The sequence below is a fragment of the Marmota monax genome, unplaced genomic scaffold, assembly GCF_021218885.2.
Source record: "Marmota monax isolate L192 unplaced genomic scaffold, Marmota_monax_Labrador192_F-V1.1 WCK01_AAM20220418_F8-fsc00017, whole genome shotgun sequence".
Taxonomy (NCBI): domain Eukaryota; kingdom Metazoa; phylum Chordata; class Mammalia; order Rodentia; family Sciuridae; genus Marmota; species Marmota monax.
Window position 1 is genome coordinate 5,974,891 of NW_026695241.1, and position 27,094 is coordinate 6,001,984.

Genomic DNA, 27,094 nt, shown 5'->3' on the forward strand with positions numbered 1-27,094 from the left:
TAGTGTGATCTTCTCCATTTCCATCCATTTACTAGCAAGTGCCATTATTTCATTCTTTTATATGGCTGAGTAAAACTCCATTGAGTACATACATCACATTTTTTTTTAAAGAGAGAGAGAGAGAGAGAGAGAGAGAGAGACAGAGACAGAGAGAATTTTTTAATATTTATTTTTTAGTTCTTGGCAGACACAACATCTTTGTTTGTATGTGGTGCTGAGGATCGAACCCGGGCCAAACGCATGCCAGGCGAGCGCACTACCGCTTGAGCCACATCCCCAGCCCTCTATTCATCTTTTGATGGGCATCTGGGTTGATTTAATAATTTGGTTATTGTGAGTTGTGCTGCTATAAACACTGAAGTGGCTATATCATTATAGTATGCTGATTTTAGATCTTTTGAATATATATCAAGGAGTAGGTCATATGGTGGTCCTATTTCTAGTTTTTTGAGGACTCTCCACACTGCTTTCTAGAGTAATTTACTAATTTGCTGTCCCACCAACAATGTATGAGTGTACCTCTTTCCCCACATCCTCACCAACATTTATTATTATTGGTATTCTTGATAATTGCCATTCTGACTGGAGTAAGATGAAATCCTAGTGTAGTTTTGATTTGCATTTCCCTAATTGCTAGAGATGTTGAACATTTTTTTTCATATTTTTCCTGACCATTTGTGTTTCTTTTTTTTTTTTTTTTTTTGGACTCAAAATTTTAATAATAAATTGTGCCAGTAGAAGCTTTTCAAAGGCAAATGATATATCAATAAATAATAGTTAAATTGAGTTCCTGAGAAAGAACCTACCACATGAAAGTATGTCAGAGCGCTGTAAATAACAACATGGCATTACTATAAAATAGAGAAAATACTGTAAGTCATGATACAAGCACAGCAGACTTCAGAATATGCCATTCATACAAATGTAAACCAGTACACAGGAATCGTTTTTTTTTAGACATTGATAAACTTATATAAGTGTTGTTGCTAGATATATACTAAATAATGGATACATTACACTAAGAACTTCAAGGAAAAAATATGTGGAATAATATAATGAAAAATATGATGCATCAGTTCTTTTAAAAAGCAAAAAAGAATTGAACTTTTTACTCAAATATAAATCACTTTAAATAGGAACCATACTAATTTGAAATAAGGAATATTTTGTGTTTATCTATATAGTTATATATACACCTATACATCTAAGAAAATATGTATGGCTTAATTGTTTTTTTTATTCCAATGTTACTTTGAAGAATTTTTGTTTTTTTACAAAAGAATACATTTAGAAAAATGTTTAAATGATTTAAACAATACATTTGTGTAAATAAACTGTTTAAACCAAGCTTTGATACTTCAAAGCACACTAAAAAAAATGTGGAAAGAACCATAAGATTGTTCAATTTCATCTCAGCTGTCTAAAAACAGGAGGACTAATGTTCATTTAAGCTTTCAGTGTGGGCTGTTGGTGAAAAAGTTAAGTTGTAGGGTAGCTACTGGATTCCACATGCCAGCTATACCAAGAATGAAAAGAGCAAGAAATAGACACAGATCTATGATTAACTTAAAATGTTTTGGTATAGCTGAATTAATCCCTTTTGATGTATATAAGTTTAGTACATGACAAATGTTTATGTTTACTCCCCAAAGAATCCAATCATACCCAAGACAACACACAAACAAAAATCACTTCTCAGTTACACATCTGCATTTCTTTAACAAAACAATAAGGGATACAATCATAAGGAAGAATTCACCCACACAATACATTATCAGCACATTGTCTAAAATACCTCATTTAAAAACACTCAGTAAAAACATATTCACAGGACCTGCTGTGAATGGCAAGATACGGTAATTTTATAATAGAAAAACCCTGCTCATGCAGTACTTTCCACACGCCAGACACCTGAAATCACACCCATATCACTTTGCTCACACTTTCTATTATACTATAATATGCAAAAAGCAAAAAAAATTATAATAAAAGCAGCTTTTAACATTATATCACAATTTTGAAATGTGGGAAAAAATACAAAACAAAAACCATTGTGTGGATAAAACAGTCTCCGTGACATCTGAGCAGAGCTTTATCTTTTTTTTTTTTCAAACATTATTGCACAGAGATTTCTTATCACATGTTCTTCAGTTTTTTATGTCTTTTCCTAAATGTGAATAAGTGCTATGGATAAAATACAAATGTAGAAATAACAGCAGCATGATTTGTTGAAGTTAATCCCTATAATTTAGTAAGAAAAATTGGATATCAACAAAATAAGTGCTCTTTCTAAACTGTACTAAACTGTTAAAAATCTTATTTTAATGCAGTGAAGGCCCTCAAAGCCAATCCCAAGACCTGTTGAACCTTCCTGACACCCATCAAACAGAATCTAGAAACGAAGATCTGCTAGACTTCAGTCTCTCTCTCTCTTTTTTTTTTTCTTCAGTTTCTTGTTGGTTTGGGGTTTTCTTGGTGAAGACCAGAATTTCAAGTGATTAATCAACAGACTTATTGCAAACAAAGTCACCCTGCACTTCCCATCTGCCTGTTCAGGAACCTGCTGTGGCTCCCGGGCTCTGAAGACACGAGCTGTGGGCACCTGGTCACAGCCTACACATACACTGGCTGGCAGCTTTCGCTCTGGTCCACCAGATCAGAAGTTTCTAAATCTGCATTCTCAGACTTCGAAGCTTCTGTTCCTGAAGGCTTTGGGCATCTAAAAGGGTAGTCATTGTCATCAAAGAACCTCCGGAAGGTGAATTCGTAAAACGCATGCTCAGGGTGCTTGTTATTGGGGGAGGTGAGAGTGTCCCAGGTCTTGGTGCTGCCTTCACTATTCTCATTCCAAGGGCTTTCTTCATCTACGGGATCAAAATTTGAGGTGTCCATGGGGTGGCTGATGGTGGGAACGTAGGGGGCGGGCTGCTTCCGGATGTCATTGGAGAAGTCGATTGAGCTGAAGAAAGGGTGGGCCTTCAGGTCATCTGCCCCATCCCGCCCCAGGCGGCAGTCAGCAGAGCAGCAGAGTTTGGTGATGAGGTCCCTTGCCTCGGGGCTCAGCTTGACCTGGGATGGAATGTGCAGCGTGTTCTCCCAATTTATCACCTTTAGCTGGGTTTCTGTGGGAGTAGGAGCCAAAAATGGCGGCTGTCCCACCAGCATCTCAAAGAGAATCACACCAACACTCCACCATTCACAGAGCTGAGTGTACCCTTTGCGCAAGAGCACCTCTGGTGCGATGTAATTTGGGGTTCCAACCAGGGAGTGTGCCAGGCACCTCTGGTGCTGCTTCCGTGCTCTCTGCTCCAGGGTCTTCAGTCTGTCCCCACATCGACAGTTAGACACATCATCCCAGAGGTCACTGGGCTCCATGCTATCCTGTCTGATGTGGTTCCCTTTCTGGTAGTATTTGGAATTGTGAGTCCACCTGAATCCAGTGCAGAGGCCAAAATCTGTCAGTTTGATGTGACCATCCAGATCTATCAAAATGTTGTCAGGCTTAATGTCTCGGTGGATGAAGCCCATCTTGTGGACATTCTCGATGGCCAAAGTCAACTCTGCAATGTAGAACCGGGCCAGGTGCTCAGGGAAGACCTCCATACGGATCAGCAGGCTCATCATGTCCCCTCCAGGGATGTAGTCCATCACAAAGTACAGGTTGTCTTTGTCTTGGAAGGAGTAGTAGAGTTTGACCACCCACTCATTGTCTGCCTCAGCCAGGATGTCCCTCTCGGCCTTGACATGGGCCACCTGATTCCGGTTCAGGACGTCTTTCTTCCTCAGGGTCTTCATGGCATACAGGGCATGAGTGTCCACCTTACAAGCAAGGCATACTTCTCCAAAGGCACCGATCCCCAGGGTTTTGATTTTCACAAACATGGATTTGTCCATCTTGGCCCTCTTTAGTCTGTTATAATTTGACTCCTTCTGGTAAAGGATCTTCCTCATCTGTTCCTGCTCAGCCTCACAGAGTCCAGCTTTGGCCATTTCTTGTTCAAGCTGCAACCTCCGGTTGACCTTCTGCTGGTAGGTTTTTATGACATTTTCCACGTGTTGTTCCATGAAGAACTTAAAGGCATAGGGGGAGTAGCTCTTGATGCGGGATTCCCTCTTCTCTTCATCTCTGCTATTTTTGCGGACTGGTACTGGAGAAGTCTGGATCTGCTTTTTATCCTTGCCACCTTTGTCCCCCTTGACACTTTTGTGGCTCTTGTCGCTCCTCTCCGTAGGCTCTGCAGTTGGGCCCGCACGGAGGCTCTGCTCCACACCGGCACATAGGCTGTCCAGGTCGTATTGCTCGGACTTGCTGTGCAGCAGCAGGTGTTTGGGGTAGGGTGGAGGTGGGCATCTGCGGTCGGGGCCACTGTACTCCACATCCAGTGGGTAGACAGCAGTGGCTCCCAGGCCCAGGGCGTGCTCATCCTTCGAGTCCAGGCCTTCAGCGGCTGGGGCAGGTGCGGGCACCCAGGCAGGGTGGGAGGGCCCCACGGCTGTCTGTGGTTCAGGTCTCAGTACCCGCACGCTCTTAACTGGGTGCAAGATGTGCGCGGCAGTCACGGCTGTGACAGTGTTTGGGGCAGGCGGGGAAGGCTCGGCTTGGCCTGGTGCACCAGCTCGCGGCTGCTGACTGTTGAAGGAGTTGGTCCTGCTGGGTCCTGGGCCGTCAGACCGGAAGGCCACGTGCTGGCGTGGAGCCTCCAGGCCTGGCTTCTGTAACGAGTCGCGGCGGGCCAGTGTAGTTGCTGGCCACTGTTGCACAGGGGGGCCGCCCAGCTCATACAGATCCACATTGAGGCTGTTTCTTGAGGGGACCAGCAAGCTTTGTGGTGGGCTGTCACCAGTGAACACCTGGCCCCGGGGACCCATCACATGCAGCTGGTAGGCTGCGGGGCCAGCCTGCTTATGGTGCGCATGCGGGCCATACAGTCCGGCAGTGGGCGTGGGGAAGGCGATGCCCGCGCCTGGTGGGGCCCCCTGGCCCTTGGCAGTCAGGCCGGCATAGCCCCCCGACTCCGGCGGCGTCTTGTTCTGGAAGGAGGGGCTGCGCTGCACACCGTAGCCCAGAGGCTCCCCGGGTACTAGGAGGTGCGTGCGGCCATAGTGTGCACCTGGAAGTGGCAGGGACGGACCGGTGGGGCAGGTGGCCGGGAAATGTGCTCCCGCTGCCTCCATGCTGGCACCATAGGCTTTGGGGGGGTGCTGGTGGCCAGGCAGGCTGTGGGGACCAACTCCTGGGAAGAGGAAGTCCATATACTGCCGTGGCACCTCCTCCAGTCCCGCGGGGCCATCTGTGCCAAAGCCTGGGCCCTCGTAGGCTGCACCTCCCAGCTGGTGGTAGGATGAGAACGCTTCGCCTGTGCCTTCGAAGCTGGGCCTCCTTGTTACCGGGGTGGACACAATGCCCTTTCCTGGGGAGGTCTGCTTAATGACGAGTACGATCTGCTCATTCCTGGGGTCCAGGTAACCCATTTTACTGATGTACTCTAGGGCGGCTTCAATACTCCTGCTGCCGGTCTGCTTGAGCGCTCTGCCTGCCATCTCCTGGTCACATCCTGCATTCACCAATTCCTGCAGCATTTGCCGGTTTACTTCTGCAGCCGCGGAAGTGCCTGATTCATTGGCAAAAGGCAACAGGGAATATCTGATTTCCCTGAGTGCTTTCTGATAAGGTCCAAACTTCGGGGTGGTTCTCATCTGCTGCTGCCTGGTGGCATCCTTGCTCCCCAGGACTTTGGAATCCAGGGAAGTGTCACTGTTTGGTCCCACGGGCAGCCCCTGAGCCGAAGACTTGGATGGCTGCTTTAACCCTTCACGGATCTCTTGTAGTCTCTGTCGGCTATTCCCAGAATAAGTTGTGGCAGGAAAAGTCTTTGGCCTCATTGTTAGTCCAGTTTCCTTTTACCATAAATATAATCTTCTCAAAGTATTTTATTATTTAAAAAAATAGTCAATAGAATCAGTTAGTTGTAAACATACTTTTCAAAACAATTTCCTTTTGAAAATTTTCTTTCCTTCAATTTTTGTAATTCCTATAGAGAACTTAAAATTCTCCAGTCTTCATTTTGAAGACCATCACTCTCTTGGGGCGCGGTCTACACCCTCGGGGGCGTCCTGGCCCGCGGCTCCTGGGCCTCGAGCGCCGGGAGACCAGGCGCCGGTGGCTGGAGCTGCTGTTGGCTCCGCAGGGACGGGGGAGCCCCAGGCGGCGGCGGTGGCGCGGGCGGCGGCTGCTCCATCTTCCCGGGGCACTCTGTGTTTCTTTTTTTGAGAAGCTTCTGTTTTAGTTTTTGCCCATTTATTGATTGGGCTATTTGTTTTTTTGGCATTGAGTTTTTTGAGTTCTTTGTATATTCTGGATATTAATCCTCATCAGACGAGTAGCTGGCAAAGATATTCTCCCATTCCACAGGCTCTCTCTTCACCCTCTTAATCATTTCCTTTGCTGTGCGGAAGCTTTTTTAATTTGATGGCATCCCTCTTATTGATTCTTGGTTTTATTTCTTGAGTTTCTGGGTCTTGTTTTGGAAGTTGGTGCCAGCACTTCTATAATGGAGTGTTGACCCTGTTTTTTTCTAGCAGTTGCAAGGTTTCTGGTCTAATTTCTAAGGCTTTGATCCATTTTGATTTGACTTTTGTGCCAGGTGAAAGATAGAAATCTAAATCTAATAGTTTTTTTTTAAGGACTCTCTAGAATTTTCTACATAAGATCATCTGAAAGTAAATGTAGTTTTCCTTCTTTGCTTCCAATATGGGTAACTTTTTTTCTTCATTGCCTGATTGCCTTGGCTTGTACCCCCACTTCCATGTTGGACAGAAGTGACCAGAGTAGACATCCTTATTTCAGGGGGAAAGCGTTCAGTCCATTAAGTATGATTTTTCATATGTGGCCTTTATCAACCTGAAGAAGTTCTTTCCTATTTCTAGTATGTGGAGAGTTTTTGTCATTAAAACATGTAAGAGACTGTCAAAAGTTTTTTTTCCCCCTCATTGAGATGTTCATGCATTTTTTTTGGTGCTTTATTCTTTATAATATTTTACCTTTGTAGATTTTCACATGTTAAACCAACCTTGCATTCCTGGGATAAATCACATTTGGCCATGTTATGCAATCCTTTATAGCTGTGGGTTTTATGTGCAATTCTGTGTTGAGGACTTTTACATCTCTGTTCATAATGGATGTAGGTTGTTTTCTTGTGACATTTTTGGGTTTGTATTATTGGCATACTGCTGTCATAGGATGAGTTGTGAAATGTTCCTTCCTATTCTACCTCTTCGAAGACTTTGTGAAGGATTGGTGTTAATTCTTATTTAGACATTTAATAGAATTCACCAGTGACACCATTTGAGCCTGGGTTTTCTTTGTAGAAGTTTCTTGATGACTGATTCAGTATCATTACTGTACTGGTTTAGTTGGTTTGAATGGCCTCTATGACATAGTGTCTTCTATGGCATTTGTTCATTGAGTCCTGAGCTGGTCAATCATGGCAAACAACCCTGTTCAGAAAAGTGGACACTTTTAGCTAGTTCCCAGTTTCAGAGTCAATGACTTTAGGAGTAGTCTCTATTCTGTTTTTAGTAATATTTTGAGTAGCAGCTCATTCGAGTTATAAAGCAAAGCTGATACATATCATGGTCAAAGGAAGCAGTACTTCCAATAAGTGCAGTTGATGGACAAAAATCATCCTGGTGAACAAATCTTGTTTTTTTTCCTCCTGTCAAGAAACTGTCAACCACTGCCAGATTTTAAGCAGGAAGGATGACTTAATTAAATTTATAAGTAAGAAGGCTCTTTCTGGCACAAAGCAGAGAAAAGTAAGAAGGAATTAAAGACTATAAGGAAGGGGGATGTGAGCTGGCCTTGGCCCTTTCTCCATGCTCTTCTGCATTTCAGGGGTCCTGACTTCTGCAGATTGTTCTTCAGGTGTCCAGGTCAGTAGTAGGCTTGTGCATGGGCGTGGCCGACAGGAGGCACTGGCAGGAAACAGGAGGGCCGGGGGGAGAGAGAAACCCGAGGATTCCTCTTCCTCTGCTTCAGGCAGCACCTTTGGCAGCAATCCAGTCTCTTTGGTTCAGCTCTAGATGAAACCTCCCCCTGTGATTTGTCACCCAAGGCTCCCAAAGCTCCGTCTTCTCCTTCTGTCCTTCATGACAGTGGTGTCTTCCTGCTGTTGCAGGATTCTAGGATATAAAGCCATCTTGTGTTTCCCTTGTCTCTTTTAACCCCTGTGCGGACAGTTCTAGGTGTTGCATCCCCTGTATTGGAAGGGCTAGAATGCTTCCGCTGTCCTCACTGGATCCTAATGGATATCAGTAAGAGAGCAAAAACCTAGATTCCATGCAGAAAGCGTTGAACCAGGCCAGACCAGGCAGGTCAGAATCAAGAGGCATTTGAAAGAGAGACAGGCTATGCTTGTTGGAGTTGGTGTGGGAAGGTGGTTGAGAGAGGAAATATGATTGTGGGGTTTTTAGCTTAGCATACTGGGCAGGTAATGATGTTGTTAAACCAGACGAGGATCATGGGAGGAAACACTTATTTTCCTTGGAGGGTGGAAGGACGAAACTGGATTGCAGTTGAATATGGTGAAACCTGTGTCCACCAGGGGGTGCTGTCCACGTGACCATTGGAAGTCTGGTGTTGCTGGTCAGACTACAATTTCTAGATTCCTAGAAACTGTAGCTCATGCAGAGGACCTTGGAGAGTGAGGCGGACAAGGGCTGAGCCTTGGGCCTGCCAGACCCCAGCGAGTAACAGGGCCTGCTGTCTGTAGGCAGAGTGCCTGTTCGGGCTCTGGGCTGGGGAAGGGAGGAGGCATGCAGGTGACACATGGCTTTCCCCTGGGGTTCACAGCACCTGAAACATGAGCATTTGTACGTTGAGGCAGGTGTATGTTCATAGTGAGGGTGATATTAAAACGTGGTAAAGGCAGTAAGTAGGTGGTGGCCTGGGTGTCAGGACAAGTCAAGATGAGGTTTAAACGTACTATGGAGAAAATCCACATTTTTTCCCTTATTGCTTGAAGCTCGGGTTCCTAGTAAGTGTCCCTGCTTACTGTAACAAGTTGAGGCATGGCTACATATTTCTCCAGATTTCTGGACAGTCCGTCCCAATTTCGTCATGCTGGCCACATGTCCTGCTGTGTCCTGCCCACACTCTGTGCCAGGCTGCCTGCCCACCACCCGCCTGTCCTCACCCCACCAGGTGCACCCTGCCCCTGGACGTCTGCTCCCTTCTCCTTGGAGTCTCCCCTTTCCCTGTGCTGAATCCACCTAGTGACACCTGTTTTGCATGAGGGCCCCACTGGTCCTCCGTCTTCTCTAGTCTCTCCTTCCTCTGAGTCCACCTCTGTGTGTAGTTAGTCATCTAGTTTGGCACTCAGTTTTTGTTTAATTACTTCACATCTGCCACTTACCTCTCCCAGACTAGATTGTATAATTAATTCATTAGATCAGCGACCGTGTGGGCGCCTGCTGTGGGGTGGGCACTGAGGCTGTCATGTCGGGGCTGCTGGCTTTGTTTCCCTGCATTAACACCAGGGACAGTGTCTGCCATAGGGGGGTGCTTGCACAGGGACTGTTCTTTAAACATTTTGCCCTCCCGAAGATAAGTTCTACTCGAATAATACAAGTAAAAAGCAAAAGTGAAGAGTTTCCGGAGTATTCTGAAATCCAGTTTTAGTTGAAAGCGGGCTTGGGGTCAGTCCTGGTAGAAAGCACAGCTCCTGTTGCCAGCTTCTCTCCACGCACGCTCACTCCCAGGGCGGGTCAGTTCACAGACTGCCGCTGGAGAGCCTGCCTCCCGGCTGGCTGGCTGAGAGCAGGGCTCTCTGTCCTCCTCAGTGCAGTTTTCTGCCCTGCCTCCTGTGCTAGCTGCCGCACTTTTTTTTTTTTTTTTTTTTTTAGGATTCGGGTCCTTGTTTTTAGGATCTCCTGGGGTCCAGACACACGAGCTGGCTGTGGTATGGAAGATCACCCAGACCGGCTCCTGGGTCTTATTTTAGATCCAGGGCGCCTGACTCCTCCTGCAGTGCTTGTTCTGTCACCACCCATCTCTTGGCTTCCACGGTTTCCAAACCGTGTCTGGTGTTCATTTTCTTCCCCCAAATGTTCGTGACGCTTTGGGAATGAAAAAAGCATCCATATTTGGAAAGCTCTGAGTGCTCTCGGGGGTGGGAGCAGAGCACAGACTGTTCTGTGGAGAAGGAGGGCGTCTGAGTGTGGCTCCCTCAGTGGGCTGGGAAGGGCGCCCGAGAGCAGGGAGCTGCGGAGCAGCCTTGGCGGGGCCACCGTGAGCAGTGTCCCGACCCTTGAACCAGGCAGAAGCCGGCAAGGGTGGGCACACCACCTCTCAAGACAGAGGACTCAAGTTCATGGAGTGACTCCTGGGTGCCAGGTTCTGGGGTAGTAGTAATACATTTCTAATGATAATCATGGCATTTAAACATTCCTGGGGAAGGGGGAGTGAAGGGAGAGGAGATACAGCGGGGGATGATATTGGCCAAATTATTTTGAAAACAAAACACAACACCATCTAAGCACTTGCGGGTCTCTCTCAATCTCAACCCTAGAGAGGCATGGGTGTGGCTCATCCCCTACTCCATCCAGCTCTCTCCTGTCAAGGGCTGGTGAGTCACTTTGCAGTTGTGAATACTGCCAAGTCGGGAGTGAAAGAGACCAATTTGATCCTGGTGTGCTGCTAGGTGCCTCCGTTTGCAAGTAGCGGCTCTCAGTGCCTGTGTGGACCTTGCAGGAGGGTTTGGAAAAAACACTTCTTCCCTGAACAGTGTAGACAGCCCTCAGGCTTCTTTTTCTTTCTTTATTTCTTTTTCTTTTTTAACGTTAGGGCACTTTGGAGCTCTGGGCACCTGCAAACCCTGAGTTCTACAGAAGGCCTCCAGGTGTGTGGATTTAGGGCCACCTTAGTACTCAGTGCAGCCGCCCAAGGTCGTCCCGCCTCGTCCGGGCTGCCACTAGGGGTCGCGGGAGCAGCGTCCTCGCCGAGGCGCGCGCCCTCGCCACGCACGCGCAGAGTCCACCGGCGGCGTCCCGGGCCGCGCCCCCGCCCGGCGTCTAACGCCTGTACCGCAGGGCGGGGCCGGGCAGTGGTCTCCTCAGGACCCCTTGACGCTGGCAGTCACTAAGTTTGGTTCATTCTGTGATTCAGCTGGAGTTCAGGGAGAGGGAAGGTGAACTCGCCCGCCTCCTTCATTAGCCTCGAATTAGTGAGTCTCTCTGGGGACGCCCGGCCCTTTGCAGGTGGCATCGCCGGGAGGCAGGAAAAGCCCGGCTTGCAGAAGCGTTCACACTCAGGCCTTTCTGAGCCCCCACGCATGAGCCAGGTTCTGCCTCTGGGACATTTGTAGACTTTCCAGGAGTTGACAGCGTTTAACATAGGAAACATTGAGTGCTAGGATCTGATCGTTTACAGAGAGGAAGACAGGAGAGCACATAGGCTGCTAGTGGAGCTTTCGCAGGAGGTGAGCTGTGCCCTCCTTGCGCATGGTTAGAAGAGCCTTGGCAGGTAGGACCGCAGAAGGCCTAGGAGGATGTTTTGATGGTCATTGTTCACGTCTTAAAGTGACAGAATCTCATCCCAATCTTGATAAATTGGATGTCAATGACATAACCTTCTAGGTGTCATCCTGGAGTTGCAGGGTAGCCACTGACAGTGCTTCTTCACTGGTGGAGAATTCCTCCAATCTCTTGGGGGCTGTGTCCCAGCTGCTGGAGGGGACCTTCCCTGGTAGAAATCTCCTTGGATCAGGAATTTGGGTGGCCTCTGCCAATACCGGCAGTGGGACCATGGATGAATCATGAACCCTCTGGAAGCTTAAATTTCCCCATCTACAGGAGAGATGACATGGGTTCTGGGTTGATTTTTTTAAATTTTTTTGAGAAGCTGCTTTTCTATTATTTGAGGCTTTGAAATCCCTTTGGGTGGGGTGAAAAAGTAGTTCTATAAAAATAAAAAAAGTCCATGTGTGGAGGGAATGGAGTGGGGGAAGGTGGCCACAGGAGTCCTTGCTGAGTGCTGGATTTTCTCATGTATGAAACCCAGCACTGTGGGAGCAGGGGCCGGGAGCTGCGCTGTTGGGGCCCTGGGGCTGCGCTGTGGGGCCATGGGGTGAGATCTGCTGTGAGCCTTCTAGCTCTTTGCCTCTGACTCTGATCTCTTGGGCTCCTTCCCATTCTAGATCCAGTGGTTCTGGGAATGGTGGGAGGCTCCTCTCAGGTTGCTCTCAGGGCTTCCTGTTATATTTAGACTGTGTAAGAAGAGCAAGAGTCCTTTCCCAGCCACTGACCCATGTTCATATTTAATGTTATTTGTTTTGATAGGCTTCTCGTTGGTTCTCTTTTTGGAAGTGGCAGAGACTCATAGGGTCTAGAGAAAATTTGGGGAATGGAAGCTTTAGGTGAAGGTCTGCTGAGGCCCCTGCTCTTACCTCTTTGGTGACACCTTGTCTGCTGCAGTCATTGCATGCTTTACGTTGTTTTGAGAATATCTTGTTTTTCATTTTTGCTAGAGGTGGCACTTCTCAAGGGTGAAAACTGTGTCCTGTTCTGTATAGTCCAGGACACTGAGGGTTGGTGTTCAGTGAGAGCTTGGGGGTGAAGAGGGATAGGCACTCCCGTTGGCTGGCTCCCCTTACCTGGGCTGTAGTGGGAGTGCAGGGGCTAAACGTGGCCCACAGGGATCCTTAGTGTGAAGACTCCTCTCTTCTTAGGAAGGAGACTAGTGCCAAGATCAGAGTGCTGTGGCATCATGTACTAGGGGGGCCAGCATGGTAGCTGTGCTGAGCTCCAAGTGGAAAGAACATGGGTGATTTTTAGCTTCTCCCTGATGCTTTCCTGCATTTTTCAGATATACCTCAAAAAAAAAAAAAAATAGGGAGGAGGATTGTCATTGCCCCAGGAAAGGCACATATTGCTAGGAGTAGTTACTATTTATTGAGTATGTTCTGTATTCCAGGCACAGGCTAAGCCTTGCAGCAGTCAGTCAAAGCAAGTGCTGTCATGTACCTTTGCTCACCGAGGACAAGTGTCAGGTCACAGAGCAGGTACATGGAGAAGCAGGGGTTCCAGTTCAGTTGTCTAGGTTAGAAGCCTGTGCAGTTTCGATTCTTGGTATTTCACCTAGCAGTTTGTCAGTTAGGTAGAAGATGGGATTTTTCAAAGAATAAAAATAATTTAACATGGGCTGGGGCTGTAGCTGAGTGATAGAATGCCAGCCTCGCATGTGTAAGGCACTGGGTTCGATCCTCAGTACCACATAAAATAAGTAAATAGATATTGAAAAAATAATAACAAAAAATATAGGGTTACCACACGATCCACCAATTCCATTCATAAAAATATAGCCAAAAGAATTGAAAATGTATGCCTACACAAGAACCAATACCTGGGCTTGGGTGGGGTGTTGCTACTCAGGAGGCTGAGGCAGGAGGATTGTAAGTTTGAGGCCAGCCTGGGCAACTTAGTGAAACCCTCTTTCAAAATAGAATAAAAAGGGCTGAGATGTAGCTCGGTGGAAGCAGGCACTAGCCTTGCCAGAGGGAAGATGGTGGGGAGGCCTCTGGGTTTAATTCCTAGTGCTCAAAACAAAACAAAACCAATACATGAACACTGATAGCAGTATTCTGTAGAGATCCAGGAAGTGGAAGTGGCCTGAATGTTTACCAGCTGATGACTGGATAGAGAATATGTGGTGTTTCACAGAATGAAATATTATTTGGCAATAAAAAGGAATGATGTTTGGAGCTAGATAATGGTGGTTGTACGCTACAGTAAATGTGCTAAATGCCACTACATTGTTAACAGTAAAATGATTGATTTTGTGTTTTGTGAATTTCATTTCATTTTATAAATATATTTTTAGTTGTAGGTAGACACAGTTCCTTTATTTTATGTACTTATTTTTAAAAAATATTTATTTTTTAGTTGTAGTTGGACACAATATTTATTATTTTTTTATTTTTATGTGGTTCTGAGGATTGAACCCAGGGCCTCAGACATGCTAGCGAGTACTCTACCGCTGAGCCCCAGCCCCAGCCCCTTATGTACGTATTTTTAACGTGGTGCTGAGAATAGGACCCAGTGCCTCACATGTGCCAGGCAAGTGTTCTACCATTGAGCTACAGCCCCAGTCCCGAGTTTCATTTTTAAAAAAGGAATGATATTTGGATATTTGGTATATAGCTGTAAACATGATGAGTCCCAGAAGCCAGACACAAAAGATCATATTCTGTGTGATTTCATTCATATGAAATATCCAGAATAGGCAAATCCATAGAGACGGAAAGTCAGTAGATTAGTTGTTGTCAGGGTCTGAAAGGAATATGGAGTAGGAAGTACCTGCTTACGGGGAAGGGTTTTTCTTGGAGCTAGGTAAATGTTCTGGAATTAGCTAGTGGTGATGGTTCCACAACTGGACACACACACCAAAACCACTGGATTGGTATACAATTGGTACCATATACCAATCCAGTGGTTTTGGTGTATGAATAATATCTGGTTTATATTTTTGGTATATGAATAATATCTCAATACTATTTAAGTATAAATAAAAATAACATAGCCAAAAATAACATAACGAATGAATAAAATTCTCCCTCTTGGAGACTTTCCAGCCTACTATTACCTCAAGATAATAATAATGCGATGAATGGTCCTCAGCATTTGTGCTTCTGAGCTCTTCCTGTTGCCAGGTGCTATTCTAAGCACTCAGCACCTTTGCATATGAAGTCAGCTGTGGATTGGAGCCGAAGTCTGGCCTCTTGGCTGCTGAGCTGTCCTGCTTTACATATAGAGACAAATGCACCAGAGATTCAAGAGTGTGGCAGAGAGCCTAGGAGCAGGACTCAGTGCTGGACCTGCTGGGCTGCATCCCAGCTCTGCCATTTTGATGTGATCTTGGGTGAGTTACTTCACAGAGCCACGCTCTCCTCATCTCCAGTCTGGAGAGTGAATCCTCCATCCTAGGGCTCTCTGGAGAGTCAGGTAAATTATATCAGACTCAGAACACAGTCTGGATGCAGTGACTCCTCAATACACATTACTATTATTACTATTATGTGGGGTTACTAAAGGAAGACTTAAAGAATAGATTCAAATTGCAAACTTTTATTTAGTGAGCATTTCAGGTTGACTTAGCATCTTACTTGCTGGCAGAATCATAGAGCTGGAAGGGACATTTATTGAAAACTGATCTGCTCTAGTGGGTAAATGTGTAAAGCAGGGCCTGGCATCCTCTTCCTGTGTGAGGAGTGTGTATGTGGGGGTGTGTATGCATGTGTGTGTGGTATGTGCATGTGTATATGTGTGCGTGTGTGTATGTGAATGCTTATGCGTGTGCGTGTATACGTACCTCCTAAGAACGATGTGCTGAGTCCAGAAGGAAAACAATTCGTGAAAGCAACAGAGGGACCAACCATGGCTCCCAGCCCAGAGACCACTAAAAATCTCCGAAACTGGATTGACACAGACCTCACAGGATGTCTGGGCAGCCATTCCTGCTCTCTCCACCCTGCACTGGGGCTTCTCCTCCCACTGAACTGAGAACACCTGACACCTGTGGGAACCCGACCATCCTAGAGGCAAGAACACAGAACCGCAGGCTGGGCTGCCCTTGCCAGGGCTTGGCTTTGTGCATCCTAAATCTGTTTTCCTAAGTTTCTTTTCAGACTTGGAAATTGAGATCCCTGGAAATTGTCTTCCTGCCTTTGAAGCCCACGCTCCAGGGCGGGGTATCAAAGACATGATATTAAAGTTTTTCTGGTACTTCTAGTTATAAACTTCCCTGTGGGTCATGTGACAACAAAGCATCAGGCCTGTCCTGGGCCTAACTTCCAGAGGTGTGGTCAAGGTAAATTGGCAACAGTGGCTGGTGTTAGAAAACACAGTTCATGTGCTTACATTTTATAGGCTTTTATTGCATTGCATAACTTTATAAGAAATTAATTTCCTATTCATTTCAGTGTGATTTTAAAAAATCAAAATATTTGTTTTGGTTGTTAGTCTTTCACAGTTATATAGCTCAAGGTGGCATCTCAGTAGTTCAGCCCTTCATGGCAGACAATGAAAAGGAGGCCCAGCGTCTAGGACTTGCCTGGGGTGCTGCAGTTCTTGATAGGAGGGGAGCAGCACCCTAAGACTCCAGACTTTGATCTATATGCTTTTGCAACTTAGGACTCATTGTGATGGCATTGTTTTTTATCAGACACTGAGTGCTGCTGTCAGCAGCTCAGTGAGAAAGGACTTTGGGAGCAGGGCTTTGCACTCAGTCAGACCAGGGGTCAAAACTGGCTTTATCAACTGTTAGCCTGGCGCCCTGAGTTCAGTCTTATGTAGAAGATTCTGTTAACACCTTCCTTGCAGGATGGCTGTGGAGATTAGGAATGCATGTTCAGTCCCAGGCATGGTGCCAGGGGCTGAGGAGGGATTTGCTAAATGAACCTTTATTATTATTGAAACTGTTCAGTTTTAATGTCCAGAGAAGGCGCCTACCTGAGTGTGATCTCAAATTTAACTAACTCCTCTGATCTCTGGATATTCTGGCAATGAGATGTGTAATTTTCTACTTTCTCACAGACCTCCAGGGAACCTGTAGGCCATGGGGAAATAAAATGGCGCTCCCTGGCAGAGGATTTGAAACCGTAGTGTTAAATGAAACGCAGAGGGAGAGTATAGTTTGTCACATGATGTTCTGCAAGTCACACCTAGATGGAACAGCTCAGAGGCTGGGCAGGTTTGAGCTGTTAAAAGTGTAGAAGTCCTCAGCAGTGACCCAACCGTCCTGCACCCACTCCACTTGCTGCCCACTGGTCTTCTGGCCTCTGTAGGCCACTTTTGCTTTCAAATCATCCTGCAAGTTCTCAACGGTCAGTGTGGCCTCTCAGGACATGACCAGGGCAAATCATTGGCCCCAACCCAGGGGGTCCCTTATAATTTCAACTTCTGACTCCTGCACTGACCTTGGGCAATTGCTGAACTTCTGAGAGGAGGATGGTACCTACTGAATGGACCAAACAGACCAGTGGAAATGGAAGAGCTTTGAAAGCTGTTAAATGTAACCAAATGATATTACTGTCATTAATTTGTTTAAAATATGTTATCATTCCTAGAAAGGATCTCTTAGAAATGAGTGGATATGTGGAAATTCTTTCCTGTGTCAGAGAGAAAAATAATTTTTGTGGATACTCTGTTCTTCAAACCACAACAACATGGTTACCTGCTTCGATCACCTGCTTTAAAGCTGGCCTTGATTGTCAAGATCACTCGCTGTGGTGAGAGTCTCCTCCAGATGTCCGTGTGCTGGAAGCTTGCTCTCCGGCAGCTATATTGAGAGAGCATGAAACATTTAAGAGGTGTGGCCAGTGGAAAGTGATTAGGTCATTGGGGACATTGCTCTTGAAAGGGATTAATGTAGTTCTTGAGGGACCCTAGTTAGTTTCTGTGAGAGTGGGTGGTTATAAAGAGAATGAGTCTGCCCCTGAATTTCTTTTGCTTCCTGTGCCACCATGTGCTTTCTCCCTCTTATACATGTGCCCGTCATGATGCCATCTACCATGCTGTGATGTAGCCAGAAATTTCTCATCAGAGCTGAGCATATGCTGGTGCCATACTGTTAAACCTTCAGATAAAAAAAACCCCAAAAGCTCTTTTAAAAACCCACCTCTTTTATTTACAAAGTACCTAGCCTCAGGTATTTCATTACAACAACAAAAAACAGACTGACAAACACTTAATTTCTCCCTTTTTTGTACACAATTTTAATTTTGGAGATGCAGACCTATTGAGGCATTGCTGTTACATCAGCTTTTTTTTTTTTAAATCAAGTCTTCTTTTCAGTTTATTTTCGGTCATATATTTCTCTAGGAAAAAGAAAGTAACTAAAAACATTATTGAGATAGCTTTCCAAACTGACAAGGCATTATTTGAGATTTTAATGGGAGCCAATCTAGGCCATGACCTCAGGACTCTGCTTCTCAGACAGTGCTGATATGATCCCAGACACTTGAAAATTTATAGAGCAGTCCAAAGGGCCTGTAAGCAGCTTTGACAGAGGACTAAATATTCTGGAACTCAGCTGCACAGGCATGAAGTCATTGCAATAAATCAAGACACTGCCATTGCTCTGATGTGTGCCCAGTGGCACGTGGAATGAATACCATAACATTGGGGAGAGGAAAAGCAACAATAGCTAATTAAATTAATATCATAAAAGGCCTCCTGCCCAAGAGTGGACTCTTTCCTGAGAATGCGTTTGCCAGCCCAGACCTCGAGTGTCCACAAGTGTTCTGCCTAAGAACGTGAACCCGTAGAAAACACTGGTCTCTCCTACCAATGGAGGGTTAGTTGTGTAGGTGGTTTGAATATTCTTACTAACCACACATGACCATGGACTGCAGCCCTAGATGACAGGTTTTCAAATATTTCAGAACCTAGTAAAATACAGCTAATAGTCAAATTACATTTAGTGTATTTGGCCTTTATTTTATTTTTTTTTTATCTTGGTCATCTTCATAAGCATTGGTGTCAGAGTCCAGCTTGCAAAGAAGCACAGTGCCAGAGAGTAGAGCCATTTCTTTTCTGACCTTTTAACATTCTCTGGGGAATTACTTTTCCTTATTCTGAATCCCTGATATCAACTTGCACATTATTTAGTTACTTCTCATGTAAGTGGACGGCAAATTGTGGAACAATTCATTAACATTTATATTCATTCTCTCTGTCTCTTTCTCCTGGTGGTTTTAATTTTGTACTAAGTACTTAAAGTGCGTTTAGGAAACTCTAATCAAGTATATATTCTTTTAAGTAGTTCTGCAGTTGTTATGCTAAATGGTGCACTTGTTCAGTTTATCTCATATTCTCCTCCAAAGAAAATGTCAAGAAGTTAGAATAGAGTTCACACTGAAGAGAAGTACTTTTTTTTTTTTTTTTTTTTTGCAATGGCATAAACAATTTTGGCTCTAAGCAGGAACAGAATGAATATCGAGGACGCAAGACTCGATGAACATTAACAGTTATTATCACTGCATTCCTTTTGTTTTAAAAGTCCAGTTGAGACACAGAAGATAAAAGTAGACCCAAAACAAATTTCTAAAGATGAAAACTACAATGGCTGAAATTTAAAAAATGCAATTGCATATGATTGTGGCAGAATAGACATTGCAGAAGAAAAAGTTAGTGAATTTGAAGACATGGCAATAGAAATTATCCAAAACGAAACTGAGAAAAAATATTTCTTAAAAAGTGGGAAAAGTACAAATGAGCTGTATGACAACTTCAGGTGTCTTAAAGTGTACTAGAGTCACCTAAGAGGGGAAGAGGATGACATTAAACATTTTGTCATAAACCATACAAGTGAGAAATCAGTGAGAGTAAGGGATGGTAAATAGCAAACTGTCAACCCTCAGTTCCATACTCAATGAAAGCATCTCTTTAAAATGAAGACCAGAGATAAGACAACATATTCAGGCATAGTAACTGAAAAAACTCAGCAGTAGCAGAACTAAACTACAAGAAATGTTGAAGGAATTACTTTGGAAGAAGATGCTGGAAGAAAACAAGAACAGAAAGGAACAAAGAGCACAAGAAATTATCACTGTAATTGGTAAATATGTGAGAGTTTTTCCTTATGATTTAAATGTCTTTAAGATAATTGACTACTTAAACTAAAACAATAACTATATAGGGTGGGGCTTATAAAGTGTGTAAAAGGGAAATATATATGATAAATGAATAAAGGCTAGAAGGGGAGAAATGGATGTTTGCAATTGTAGCGGTGATGGACTATATATGAACTAGTCTAATGTCGTTTGAAGTAGACTGGCAGTTTAAACTCTAAATCAACCATTGACGCAACACAGTTTTAACAAAAGTACTTAGCTAGTCAAATAGAAGAAAGAAAAAGGGAAAAAACAGAACACATGGGATAAATTAAAAACAATTAGCAAAGTAGTAGATTTAATCTTAACTGTATAGAAAACTACATTAAATATAAGAAATTAAAACACTCTAATTAAAAGGGCTGAGATGTGACTCAGTGGTAGAGTGTCTGTCCGGCACGTGCAAAGCCCTGGGTTCAAGCACTGAAAAAAAAAAAAAAAAAAAAAAAATAGAGATCATCACATTGGAAAATAAGCAAGGCTCAACAGTGTGTTGCCCACAAGAAACATTGTAACTAGAAACACGTGACCTAGGAAAAGTAAGAATGGAAAAATATATAATGCTAACAGTCTAACAGTGAAGAAATGAAAGCTGGAGTAGCTATGTTAATCTTGGACAAAGCCAGTTTCAGAACAAAGAAGTCTGTTAAGAGGTTCTGTAAAATGATCTAAAAGTTTACACAGTAAGAGTTTTATTCTCAGTTTATGAAGCATAAACTGAGAATTTAAAGGAGAAACAGACCAAATGCACATTTATGTGCAGAGACTACAATACCCCTGTTTCAATAGGTAGAACAAGTAGGCAAATTATTTGTGAGGATATAGAAGCCTTGGAACAATACAATGTACCAACTTGACCTAACTGAGAAAACCCCACCTTTATTCTCATTCCTGATGTTGCAATTTGTGTCTTCCCTTTTTCTTGATCAATCTGGCGAAAGGTTTATCCATTTTTAAAAAAATTCTCAGTAAAGATTTTCTGGTTTCATCATTCTCTATTGCTTTTCTGTTTTCTATTTCATTTACTTCCACTTTGGTCTTTATTATTTCCTTTTCTTCTGAACACACTGCTATAGAAGGGACCATCCTCAATCCAACAGAGGGCATCTATGAAGAGCTTAACAGTCATTACAGTTAGTACTGAACTTAATGGTAAAGGCTGAAGGCTTTCTCCTTAAGACCAGGATTAACGTAAGCATCTCTGCTCTCTCCACTTCCACTCAGCCTTGCACTGGGGATTCTTGACAGTGCAGTAAGGCAACGAATAGGAATAAAGGCATCTAGACTGTGGAGGAGGAAGTAAACTATTTGCAAACAACATGATAGTTGATGTGGATCTTCTGATGGAATCTACAAAAATGGTATTGGAGCTAAAAGGGGAATTGTAGCAAGGTTACAAAATACAAGATCACTATTCAAGAATTATTTCTATATACTAGTAATGAACAACAAGTGAATCAAAATAATACCATTTACAATAGCATAATAGATATGAAATACTTAAGGGCAAACTGGAAAAGGTTTGCAAGGCCTATATGCTGAACTCTAAAAACCATTGCTGAGAGATGTGAAAGATCCATACATAAGAGACATACTGTGCTCAAGAGTTGAAAAACTCAGCATACCAGTTCTCTCCAAATTAATCTCTAAATTCAGTGTAATCTCAGGAAACATTTTATGGTAAAAGTTGACAAACTGATTTTATATGGGAATGGAAATATTTGCAGAAATATTTGCGAACCACGTGTTTGAGCACTTGTATTCAGAATATAAAAAACGCTCAAAACTCCATAAGAAAATAAGCAACCCTATAAAATGGATAAAATATTTTAATGGGCACTTCACCAAAGATGTGTAGATAGCAAATAAGCACAATGAAAAGGTGGTCAGTATTGTTAGTTGTCTTGGAAATGCAGCTCAAAACCACAACAAAGTGTCACTTATAGTCACTGGGACTGCTGTAGTTAAGGAGTCAGACAATAACAAGTACTGCTGAGCAGGTGAATGCCCTGGAGTCCACATACATTGCTGGTGGGAATGAAGATGGCGCTGCTTCTGTGGAAACAGCTTGGCAATTTCTTTAAAAAATTAAAAAGAAATTTTATCCAACATTTGCATTCCTGGGTCTCCACTCAAGAGAATTAAAAAATCTGCACAACCCACAAAAAAACCTGTCCATTAATGTTCATAGCTTTATTGTTCAAATAGCCAAAGAGTGGAAACAGCCCAACTGGCAAATGGGTAGATAAAATGTAGCCTCTCTACATGGCAGTAAGATGAATGGGGTCCTGATATTTGTTATAACATGGATGAATCCTGAAGATATTAGGCAGGTGAAGAAAACCAAAAAGACCACATATATGATTCTATTTATATAAAATGTCCAAAAAAGGTAAATCTACAGAGATAGAAAGCAGATTAGTGGTTGCCTGAGGGTGGGAATAGAGACTGACTTCATTTGTGCCAAAGCATTTGGGTATGATGGAAAGTTCTAAAATTGAATTACAGTGATAGTTGCATAACTCTGTGAATTTATTAAAAATTTTTTGAATTGCACACTTTATATCATATATATTATATCTCATTAGAGCTACTAAAAATGCTATACAGTGATTTGGGCTGCATAGTATTGGAAAAATAACAGACAAGTAGATCAATGCAGCAGAATAGAGAGCTCAGAAACAGATCTACTCAGCTATAGTCAACTGATCAACGGGACCAAAGGCAAGTCAATGAGTAAAGGGTAGTTTTCAACAAATAATACTGGAACAACTGGACATCCAGATACAAAAAATAAAATTCTAGATACTGACCTTTGACAAGTATTAAGTTGAAATGGATCATAGATCTAAATGTGAAGTACAAAACTTTAAAACTTCTAGGAGATAACAGAAAATCTAGGTGACCTTGTGTTTTAGTCATCTTTGCGTCACTATGACCAAAAGACCTGATAAGAACAATTGAGAGGAGGAACATTTTAATTTGGCTCATAGTTTCAGAGGTTCAGTCCCTGGTCAGCTGACTCCATAGCTCTGGGCTGGGGTGAGGCAGAACATCATGGCGGAAGACCGTGGCGGAGGAAAGCAGCTCAGGACATGACAGCCAGGAAGCAGAGAGAGAGCTTCGGTTCATCAGGGACAAAATATAACCCCAAGGAATGTCCCCGTGACTTCTCTTATTCAGCCACACCCTACCTGCCTATAGTTACCATCCATTAATCCAAATCAGTGGATTAATTTACCATTTAGGTTAAAGCTCTAAATCTCATCATTTCGCTCCTAAACATTCTTGCATTGTCTCACACATGAGCTTTTGGGGGCCATCACATAGTGCAACCATGACACCTTGTGTCTGGAATGAGATTTTTATAAACCAAAAGCACAATCCATGAAAGGAAAAGTTAGTGATTTAGAATTTATTAAAGTTAAAATGTTCTGTGAAAGATGTGGTTAAAGGAGTGAAAAGAGAAGTCACAGGCTTGGAGAACATATTTGCAAAGTAGATGTGATAAAGGACTTGCATTGAGAGATACAAAGAACTCTGAAAACTCAACATTAAAAAAACCCACAAACAAACCCCAAACCCAATGCAGTTAAAAAAGGAGCAAAAGATCTGATCTGATTATATTATTTGAACAATAATATAAAAATATAGTATTTATTATAAATAATAAAATGTATTTATTTAGTGATTTCATATAAAACCAAACATTCTCTTACCGTATGATCCAGCAGTTGCACTTTTTGGCATTTACCAAATTGAGTTGTAAACATGTCCACACAAAAAACTCACAATGTGAAGGTTTATAGCAGTTTTATTCATAACTGCCAGGACTTGTAAGTAATCAAGATACTCTCTAAGTGGTAAGTAGAACATTATTTAGCAACAAAAATAAATGAGCCATCAAGCTAACACAAGACATAGAGGGACTGTAGGTTCTCAGTGCTAAGTTCCAGCACCAGGCTGAGAAGTGTATGCGCTGTGTGACTTCAACTGTGTGGTATTCTGGGAATTTTGCTGTTTGCTGAGAGCAACTTGGGTAACACCATTATCCAAAATGGTGCATGTTAGGCCATCGGTTCTTTCCTGACCTTTAGTGTCTGGTCCACTCCTCAGAGTGGTGTCCATCGTGAAAATCAGCAACTGATGCAATGAGTGTTGGTTGGAGGCCAAAGACCTGGGTTTGGCCCTGTTGTGCCTTCGATGGTCAGTTCCCCCCTTTACTGTGGCAGTTCTCGTGTCTTCATCTCAGACTCCGAGGGCTCCTAGTTGTCCGTGTTCAGGAGGTCAGGTGGGCATTTTAGGGGAGTGTTTTGGTAGTGTTGTGCTCCAAACCAGTGGGCCAGTCTGCTTCCTATTCCTCTAGCAAAATGTCTGAGATGATCAACTTATAAAGAGAAAAGTTTTTATTTTGGCTCAGAGCTTTGGAGCTTCCAGATAATAATCAAATGGCCCTGTTTCTTCTGGATTTGTGGGAAGCCAGCACATGGTGGCAGGAGCGCATGACAGAACAAGCCGCTCACCAATGGCCAGGAAGCAAGAGAGGGCAGGAAGGGGCTGGGCCCCACGGTCCCCTTCCAGGGCAGGCCCCCAGTGACATGAGTACCTCCCCTCTGGATCCCCCTTTAAAGGTGCCATGTGTCCCATAGCAACACTCTGGGGGTCACCCTTTGACACGTGTGTCTTTGGGGTACATTTAAGATCCAAGCTATAGCAATCAGCTTTATTTATATAAAAAAAATGTAGGGGCTTGTGCTGTCTGGGTGAGCTCTCTCTATTAGAGTTTTCCAGAGAGACAGAACCAGCAGTGGGTGAGGTTCTGTCTCACTGGGGTAACTTGCAGTCAGCAAGCTGGAGCCCCAGGACTGGTGATGGTGTAGTTTCAGTTGAGTCCGAGAGCTGGAGGACCCAGGTTCATTTCAGAAGATGGCAGGCTCAAGACCCAAGAACAGACAGCATTTCCATGCAAATCCAAAGGCCGGAGGAGACCAGATCCCAGCTGTGTGTACTCACAAGTGTGGGGGTGTTCCCACTCCCTCAGCGTTTTTGTTCTATTCAGGCCTTTAATTGAGTGAGACCCATTCATGTTATCGAGGGCAGTGTGCACACTCAGTCCTCCAAGTCAAGTGTTAAGCTAACCCAGAAACACTCTCAGACACACCCAGAATAATGTTTGCCCTAAAGTCTGGGCACCCTGTAGCCCAGTCAAGTTGACACATAAAGTTAACCACCATGCTTGCAGGTCTGGATGAGGTCCTGGTGAGGTGCTGGGTCAGGTTCTCAACCTCAAAGTGAATAGGTTTTTCTATATTTCAGAGCCTCTTCTCTGCTGGACGCTATGGGTGTTCCTTTTGGTGTTCCATTTTGATGTTTTATTTTGTCCTTAAGGAAGACAGAGGGAGGAGAATCTGCTTCTCTGATAGGCTGTGAGATCCTAGGACCATATTATGGCTCTGAAACACAACATTTTAAAAATCAAGCCCCATGAAGAACCCTCACCAGATTTTTTGTTTGCTTTTCAGGACTCTGTTTAGAGAAGCTGCCTATTTCGTCTTCCACCAGTAATCTCCACATGGACCGGGAGCAGGATGTCATCACCTGTTATGAGAAAGCTGGGGACATCGCCCTCTTGTACCTCCAGGAGATAGAAAAGGTATGGGGACCGAGCATTTGCCCAGTGGTGACTTTTATTCTAAATCAGATTGTGCCCTGCGGCCGACCTTGGCGAGCTCCCACCTGCCTTCAGCTTGTGTGCCAGGCCTTCCCCGCCTTTCTGGCTGGCAAGGAGAAGACGCAGTGATTGTGCTGCCTTGTTTGGGAACAGATGGTTCCATGTGGGAGCCACTTCTGGGTTCTCTGAGCAGAAGTGCAGCTGGTTGTCCCTTGGCACCCTGAGGCCAACAAACACCCTGTTTTCTCTCCTAAGCGAAGTGGGTTGAGCTTCGTTCACCCTTGTGTGTCCGGAAGCCGGGATCTGTTCATCTGGGTCTGGAGGCTTTGCCCCGTGGCTATGGTGAAGGTCTGCTGGGGACTGGGACCAGCCTGTGTGGAGCAAGTTCTGTGTCCCTGAAGGTCATCTGGGATGGTCTTCTCCAGCGGCCATGTCTGCCTGAGTGTGGGGAATGCAACCCCAGCTGGCAGAGGCCACCAGAGCAGAGGCCGAGCGAGAAAGAGCCCTGAGCTCGCATCCTGGGCAGGGAGGCTGGAGGCTGGAGGCTGGTGGCTGCTGGCTGGTGGCTGGCTAGGCCAGGGAGCGTAGACGGCCAGTTTGGAAGGACCCTTGCTCTGTGGCTCTGCTCTCTTCTGGTTCCGTCACCTTGTGTCTCAGCGTTCCCATCTGTTAGAAGAGCATTGATGACAGTTCTGGCACTCTCGTGGCACTCTTGTGGGGTCACGTAGGTCATGTGGAGAAAGACCCTCGGCCAGGCTTGGGAGCATGTTCAGTTCTGGTGAATGTCCCTTAGTTTTAATCACAGTAGCTCTCAGGTCTGCTGCTGGTGGAACTTCCTGGAGTCCTTACCACTGCTGGCCGCAACCTCGAGTCCTCAGGCCCAGAGGCGCCCTGTGTGGCTGCCCACGGTGGTCAGGAGCCTGGTGCGCTCAGCCTCGCCTTCCCTCCTTGATGGGGTGCTCTCTCCTCATGAGAGGTAGAACAGAGAGGGACTTCCCAAGTCTGTGAGCTCTGTCATTTTAGACTTGTGTGGACTGGGAGTCATTTTTGAAATCACTTTGCTGTATGTTGGTGTCTCCTGAGGCTCAGAATTGCCTGTGAGGAGTCGGGGAGTCGTGAGGCCCGCAGAAGATGAGCGGCTGGGGAGAAGGGTGGGAGCAGCGCTGACCTGGCCTTAGCCAGGATGGATTGGAGGGCCCTGTCCTGGGAACTCGGGGTCTCTGGCTATCTTGCCAAGATGTTGTTCTGTCAGAGGTTCTCTGGGGAGGGAATTTTGTTGTTTTTGTTATTCAGATTTCCCACTATGACGGGGGAGAAACGCCACGCAGGCTCCTTTGAAGGCACATCCATCTTGCCTGCCAGCCTCGGCGCTGGGCCCAGACCTCTGCTCATCCAGCTGCGTTGCTCACAGAGCCAAGGCCGCTGCGGGGCCCTTATTATTCTACCACTGCTGTCCACGCTACCACCTTGAGCGGCCTTTTCCTGAGGGGGAAAGGCGCGTCTGCTCCGATGCCGCAGACCCCCCCCCCCAGTCACCCGGATTTTTCTGTTGTTTGTTCACTTTGGTTCTGGGGATGTGGTGACCACAGGAGTTAGATTTTGAGGAGGAAATCGAGGCCCGAGGACACATGTGGAAGCTAGAGCTAGCAGGAGGTCGCGGCTCTCCTCCCATGCCATGCTCCCTCGTTTTTCCAGTGTGGACAAACATGATGGTGCCGTCCCCAGGGTCTTCCTTATGGAAAGTGCTCAGTCAGCA

General features: G+C 44.8%; 2 protein-coding genes across 9 annotated transcripts in view; one reads left to right on the forward strand and one right to left on the reverse strand.

Annotated features, from left to right (window-relative positions):
• Positions 1–27,094, forward strand: part of Ttc7b (tetratricopeptide repeat domain 7B) — a 242,201-nt gene that overhangs the window by 37,508 nt on the left and 177,599 nt on the right. For 7 of the 8 annotated variants that reach the window (XM_046440663.2, XM_046440664.2, XM_046440662.2 and 4 more), the window contains one exon: positions 25,190–25,320. In XM_046440663.2, coding sequence (XP_046296619.1) covers positions 25,190–25,320 — 131 coding nt within the window. Of the gene's footprint in view, positions 1–25,189; positions 25,321–27,094 lie in introns of those variants that run through there. The other variant, XM_046440669.2, reaches the window with a different exon arrangement.
• Positions 1,693–6,248, reverse strand: LOC124090213 (serine/threonine-protein kinase LATS2). Its single transcript, XM_046440660.1, has one exon. It carries the CDS (start codon positions 5,881–5,883, stop codon positions 2,614–2,616), a length of 3,270 nt encoding a protein of 1,089 aa, XP_046296616.1. The 5' UTR covers positions 5,884–6,248; the 3' UTR covers positions 1,693–2,613.

Bases quoted from the DNA above. Each gene is read 5' to 3' on its own strand.
- LOC124090213 (XM_046440660.1), bottom strand. From the start codon at position 5,883: ATGAGGCCAAAGACTTTTCCTGCCACAACTTATTCTGGGAATAGCCGA.